The sequence below is a fragment of the Pygoscelis adeliae genome, unplaced genomic scaffold (genome assembly GCF_000699105.1).
Source record: "Pygoscelis adeliae isolate BGI_AS28 unplaced genomic scaffold, ASM69910v1 Scaffold494, whole genome shotgun sequence".
NCBI classification, from domain to species: domain Eukaryota; kingdom Metazoa; phylum Chordata; class Aves; order Sphenisciformes; family Spheniscidae; genus Pygoscelis; species Pygoscelis adeliae.
Window position 1 is genome coordinate 92,701 of NW_008824664.1, and position 6,672 is coordinate 99,372.

Here is a 6,672-nt window from a genome sequence, read left to right on the forward strand (position 1 = left end):
GGAAGAAGGGAGAGGCATCTGTCTGTCCTCTACCCCACATTTCCACTTCCAAAGTTGAAAAGGAGCAGAAGATCCCCAAGGAACACACTGTAGTAGGGTCATGTGGGGTGAATGAAAGTGCCCTTTCCAATGCCTGGGGCTTTCTGCCATCACAAATAGAAAGCTATATTAAAAAAAAAAAAAAAGAAAAAAAAAAGGCAGCTAGCTTCTGGAAGAACAGATGAGGCTTAGGCACGCTCAGTTGCCATTTGCTCACCTCTGGCTTCTAGCCAGCTGTGGGGAACATTTTCTGTACAAAACTGGATTTCTTTCGGTTGTCAGAATAATTATGTTGCGCTTGTTCAATTACATGGCACATGTTTGCTCCTCCGCTCCCCCCGGACTGCCGCTCTACATGTATGTTAGGCAGCACACCCCCGGCAGAGGCGTTGCAGGAGCTCAGATGCCCTCTGCCGGCTCCGCCGCCTTCGGCTGTGGGCCAACCTGTGCCCCGTCCACCCCGGGAGAAGTACCTGTTCTGGAAGGCAGTCTTGTGGTCAGTCAGGACCACGCCGGGGATGTGCCGGGCCCGAAGGAAGCGCTGGAAGGAAGACGGGGGAAGAGGCTGGGAGTATCCAGCTTCCTGCAAAGTCACATTTGCTCCCACGCTGCTATTACTCAGAATACCTAGCAAGTTTCTAACCTGAAAGAAGAGAAAACGGCACTGTTCCGCTATTCTTTTGGATGTGTGATTTCTCTGGAAAGGTTAACATCCCGATCATCTGCGGTGGGCTAAAGATCCCACAGCATTTGGGTGAGATGAACGACTACACAGTGCTTTCTATTACCTGCACTTCAACAGATTCATTCATCCGAGAGACGGGGTCTGTATGCATCCATAGAATCGAGTCATTCCTTAGAGCCACCTTCAAGAAAAAAAAACAACCACCACCATGAGTACAAGACTGGACATTACTGAGTCTTGCAGAGCAGGGAAGTCCAGTCCAGGGAAAAATCAAAACCAGTGAAAGGCTGGCTGGGAAAACCACAGCTAAATTATCACAGAGAAACGGAATAAAAACCTAACTTATCCCACACCTGATTCAACTCCACAAATGAATGAATGTTGTCCAAGCGGAGAGGAAACTTGTCGTTTTCCATATCATACACCATTCGTGAGCTGCCAATGTAATCAAAGGTCTCCTGCAACAGAAAAAAAAAATCCTACATGAATCACATACGGATAGCTGCCTGGCACAACTAACAGCAATATCTGAGAGGCTGAGGTGGACCAAAACCAAGAATTCGGGGGCCAACTACCGCACCAAGTATTTCTGAAGGTTCGCAGAGCGTGGCACATGCCAAAAGACCAAAGTAAACATTACATTGTGCCTGGCTCCAAAGACAAAGGTATTGTAGGAAGGGATGGAGCAAAGGACAGAAATGAAGGCAAAGAGAAAAAAAAACAGGGGACAGCTACTGAATTCCACAAGCAAGAAAGGCACAGAGGCGAAGTCAGACTTAAGACAGCACCAATATCTAGCAAGATACCGTTTCTGTGAGTAACAGCGGAGAGGCATTAATACAGCCTTTACCCTGGCGTAAGTCATCCTCTTTGTTTTTTGGTACGGAGGACAGCAAGCCAGGGAAAAGGGCAATTCTCCATTCCAGGAATTAAACATATGAAGCTTTCCTGAAAGGAGGGATGTCTGCTTCCCTGGAAAAAAGGCAGGGAAGGCTAGATGACAGAAATGAGTTTGTCAAGGGAGCTGCAAGAAGCTGAGCATTGCCTGGGGAAGAATAGGTGCCCCTAAGAAGAGAATCCCCACGACCAAGAAGGGCAATGAAGTCAGCCAGCCACCAGACTTCCCCCTTGACTAATTTACAGCCAAATCTTATCATTCCTCCTGCACCCTGGGAGCACGACAGGGAATGTCCGCTCCATAGCGCTGTATGCCTGTCTCCCCTGGGGAACTTCTGACTAGGGATATATGTGCCGAGGAGGGTGAACGAAGGGAATCACATGGCTGCAGCATGGGGCTGTGGGAGCCAGTTTCACAAAGCTGCACAAAAGAAGCCATCAATGTAGATGCCTTGAGGGGAACATCAGCTGTTGGCCATCAGTCCCTCCTCCACAAGCTTGTTCTGCTTTTCCACAGCTGCCAACTCCAGTGCTGGGCGCTCAGAAATGAGCTACATTTCACTGCTGTCAACACATATATTTTTAATCTAGCCTTTTCTGGGCTTCATTTCAGAATTTAAAGCCTGGCCATTGCAGTTCATCCTGAACGGGGGTGAGGCAGAGAACAGACACGCAGACAGGCACACCGGGAGGAGACAGGAGGGAAAGCAAAGTTTGAGTCATTCATCTAGAATGAACTGTGGGGCAGAATATGGGTTGCCCCAGTGGAAGCTCCATCTGCTGTTGTCATCCCAGTGCAATTAAGATCCTGTTCTCACCAGGGGAGCAAAGAGAACCACGGTGTGGGGATGCAGACAAATGACTCCACACAAAGAGTAGGGAAAAAGTTCATTTGCAGGGAGCCAAGGGCTGATTTGCTGTCTTAGGACAAGCCAAATGGTGGAGCGACGCCGCTGCTCATACCCCTTGGAAGAAGGTGAACATTATATTCCTTTGCAGCAAATGAACATCTGACACTTTATGAAGGGCTTCAGCAGCAGCCAAGTGGGTCACAAAAGAAGAGACAGCGCTCTCTGCCCCAGGTGCAATGTTCCAGAAGAAGGAATGGCTGTCAATCTGTAAGCATGAACAGGAGGTGTAAGAAATGTGCACACAGACAGAAGAATACTGTATTGGGAAAGCAAATCTATCACCTCTCTCCTATCCCACTCATCCTACTGATAAGGGAAGAACCAAAGCACCCCGCCTAATGAAATTTAAAACACCAGTTGCATTGCTGTGGCAGTCCTGAGGCCTCAGAGCCCTGCCCCCCCCCACCCCTGACCTGAAAACCGAGATTATCAAGTGTGCCATAATATTAATGCTGGCATCACTGTTCAGCAAGAGGCTCTGAGATGGTGACAAAATGGAGTTTTGAACTTGCATCTCTGGCGGGTGTAAAGTGACCGTAAATCAGACTGCTAGACGGAGAAGCGAACTTCTTTCTGAGCTCTGACACTGACTCACTGCTTGAAACACAACAAACTCTCCATGTGTCTCAGCCTCTGCCCCCCCAAAAATACAGATGAGCCAACCATGCTGTCTCCCTCTGCAACACATTTTAAGGATGTGAAATATCTTAGGAAAGCATTAACTTAGAAACGCTAACTATTTCCACTTGTCTGGCTCCATCAGTGAAGAAAATGCTGAAAAAAGTCTCACATAACAAGACAGAAAGAAACAAAACGCAGGTGTCCTTACATTGAAACAATAGGTAAACCCACCAACTAAAAGGCTCATACTTGCAGAAACACAATAGCCAGTCAGATCTAAAAGGTTTGGAACATGGGAAGAAACGAAAATACATGCGAGAAGTACATTCCCATGAGACTCTCAGCCCACATCCTCCCAGAATCCTTCCAGTCCATGCTCTACAAAGCAAGATTAAGAGGTACCTACTCGTGTAGCGACAATAATAACTTCCTTCTCAGGATCGACTTTTCCAGAGGAATTGATAGGTTGCAAGGTGCTCCACACATTGTAATCAAGAAGAGGATCACATACAACCTCTAGGAAGCAGAAACAACATTGCTTGAGTTGAGACTACAGCAGTGACAAGTGAGAAATGAGCTTTCTGGTCAGCTGTAGCTCACCAGTGGTTCTATTGCAGGGACAAGCTTCTGCTCAGCAGGGGTGAAGTCCTGGCCCCAGGAAAGTCACTGGCAAAACATTCACCAGGACCAGGATTTCAATTCATGTACACACAGCCTAATGGAGCAGTGATCTCAGAGCCCTTCTTGATGATCTACGTAGCAGGTATTAGATACTTTTCTCAGCCAGCATCTCTTCTACATATTATCTTCTAAACTGATGACAAACATAGCCCAAAATCCCTTAGCACTTCAATAGTTTATTTTGAAAAGGCTCAGCTGGCAAGCAAGCCTTTAGGAAAACTCTAAAATTGCCTTTCTTTTGCACAACTCTATTCCACTGGGATTTTTACCACCAGCCTTATCTGACATCATGACCAGGAAAGAGGAATCTGCTCACCTGGATTAATGCTGAAGGTGCTTTGGAGGGAGCTGCGTCTCATGCAGGTAACCGTGCTGGTGACAGCGTGCATGTGGGAAAAAAGCTGCATGGCACAGAGAGGGTACTCGGGGCCAGATCCATCACGAGGGACATTATGGTCTTGATAACACTGGATGGAAATAAAAATCGTTACAAAACTTAGCCTTGCTGTGATAGCATCGTGTACTGCATATAAAATCGGACCATACGTTTTTACTGTAGATTTCAACATCTAAGCTGAGAGAGAACAAAACTTCTGTCCCCTTTCCTGAACTGTGCAGCAGTTCCTCTCTCCTACTCGCCGAGGAAGTGCAGTACCTGCTTAATGACTTGTGTCTCATTGGCATCTTCAAGCAGAAAAATAGGGAAGTCAAAATCCTCGTACGAAAGCCCACTCCCCACAGGATTCCACACGGTCTTATTGCAGTGTGCAAACTGAGGGCCATAATCTTTGGAATAAACACCTGGAAACAGAAAGAAATGGGCAAATCTGAGCCTGCAAAAGAATAACAGACTGCAGGAGAGGTAGGGCCCGCTGAGAAAATAGCAGCAAATACAGAATGAGCACCATTACGGGCTGAGGAACCAGCTGAAAAAAAGCTTGGAGAGATGGAGTTGGTCACTGCATGCGGCAGAGTGGCAGAGACAGAGCGCCGTGCCACGCAGAGAGAATGAGAAACATGCATGCTCAAAGCCATCACATGCCAGGAGGCTGGCATGAGCACTCAGTGAGCATTTATCACATGCTGAGAGAGCGGAGGAGGCACACAGAGAAACATTATACTTCAAAAGGAGGAACATACAAACCCGCAATTTCTGAGCTCATCATGTGCTGGAAGTACCCCTAAGGCATCCATAACGTGCCAATCATTTTAACACCTAGATACTGTGCAAACAGCATGAAGGCAGGGACACGACAAATGCCAGCACACCAAACTCATCTCAGGAGCGTACACGGCATCCTTCACAGCAGAAAGCTTTGTGCAAACTACAGAAGGGGTAGTAATTTCTCCCCTCAAAGGGCAATACTGTAAATTTGCTGCACGAAAAAAATAGCGAAAGGAAAACCTAACTGAAGCCACAGGGGGAATTCAGGGAGGCAGAATGGCATTTTAAAGAGTAGCGACTGGCCCAGACAGAGGTTAACACACCCTCCGCTCAACCTGTGCAGACACAAGACGCTTTAATGATCACGTGTGGACAAAGCACAAGTTTCACATGTTAAAGAAAAAGAAGTTACAACAACCCTTGGTTAGGCTTAACACTTGAGTGACTTAATGCTGTTTTAGCCGGCTTATCTAACTGTCTTCCCCTAAACACCCGTCCCAGCCCTTGTTGAGAAACGATGAGATTCCAGCTCAGACAAACTACTTTGAAAGAACACATTGAGCCTGTTACCTTAAACACCGTTTTGACATTAAAGCGTAGCTGCAATTCCAGCTACCCTTTGCACTTCTTGCTTTGACTGTAAAATGTAAAGGCACCATTTCTCTTCCTCCTAATAAGGATAAAGACTTAACATTTCCTTACCAAACCCATCATTGGGGCACTTCAAACCAGGAGAGAATCCCTGGGGAGGGCTAGGTTTGGCAACGGTCACAGCAAGGCCTGACACTCGTGAGGTTCCCTTCAGCTGCAGCATTACCCTCCTGGAAGAGAGAAAATACGAGTGAAACTTTGAATTCATTAACGAAGAGTTACAATCCAAGACATGCTAACGCTGACGTATTACAGTCGAGCAGGCGACGATGCTTTTGACGAAAATAACCAACATGTCCCTTTTTCTTTGTCTTCTCAGAACTGCCTGAGAGTATGCATGCAGCAACAAGCAGAAAACTTCAGCCACTTCTTTCCTGCTCTGCCCAGGAAGAGATGTGAGCAACCTTAATCACGGTGTTTAATGAACTTCAGCAACTGCTACAGTGATGAACGTGGCATGAGAATTTACGCAGAGCAGAGCTCTTTGAACAGCAAACCAGCCCGTTTAAGACGAAATAAATCCAGGCACTAAAACACACAAATGTTTCAACCTCACTATACTTCAGTGCAGTCAGGGCTGATTCTGCCATCTGTCACTTGAAAAATGACCTTTTCATCACCAGATTAGGGACCCGTATCGGTCTTCTGGGCTCCAGTCACCCTGGGAAGACAAAAAACTGATGATGACCGACCTGTTGAAGAGGCTCCCATCCAGCAGTATCATGTAGGGTGGATGCGGGCCATCAGCAAGCACCCAGTTCAGGTCCTCCTCCTTCTCAACCACGTGGATCACCCCTGTGTCTCCGCTGATGGAGGCTGTGGAAAGAGAGCGTGCCCTTCCCGTTTCACAGTCATCTACTTCCTTCACACCCCCAAACCACCCCGGAATAGCAGGGCAGTATGTTACTACGGGCTTTAGGGAAGAACAGCTCATGGGATTAGAGGGCTGGAGGAAGCAATTTGGTGAAGCGGCACCATTTAGCTAGAGCAGGACAGAAAAAGGAACGGCGTCTTTTAGTAGG

The 6,672-nt window shown here is 47.1% G+C and overlaps 1 protein-coding gene across 1 annotated transcript in view; it reads right to left on the bottom strand.

Moving 5' to 3' along the window:
* Positions 1 to 6,672, bottom strand: part of NCSTN (nicastrin) — a 13,267-nt gene that overhangs the window by 5,144 nt on the left and 1,451 nt on the right. Inside the window, exons 3-11 of the mRNA XM_009322807.1 lie at positions 6,343 to 6,466; positions 5,702 to 5,820; positions 4,490 to 4,635; positions 4,151 to 4,301; positions 3,560 to 3,669; positions 2,585 to 2,737; positions 1,078 to 1,182; positions 828 to 905; positions 513 to 682 (exon numbers count right to left, since the gene is read on the bottom strand). Of these exons, the coding sequence (XP_009321082.1) occupies positions 513 to 682; positions 828 to 905; positions 1,078 to 1,182; positions 2,585 to 2,737; positions 3,560 to 3,669; positions 4,151 to 4,301; positions 4,490 to 4,635; positions 5,702 to 5,820; positions 6,343 to 6,466 (1,156 nt within the window). The remainder of the gene's footprint in view (positions 1 to 512; positions 683 to 827; positions 906 to 1,077; positions 1,183 to 2,584; positions 2,738 to 3,559; positions 3,670 to 4,150; positions 4,302 to 4,489; positions 4,636 to 5,701; positions 5,821 to 6,342; positions 6,467 to 6,672) is intronic.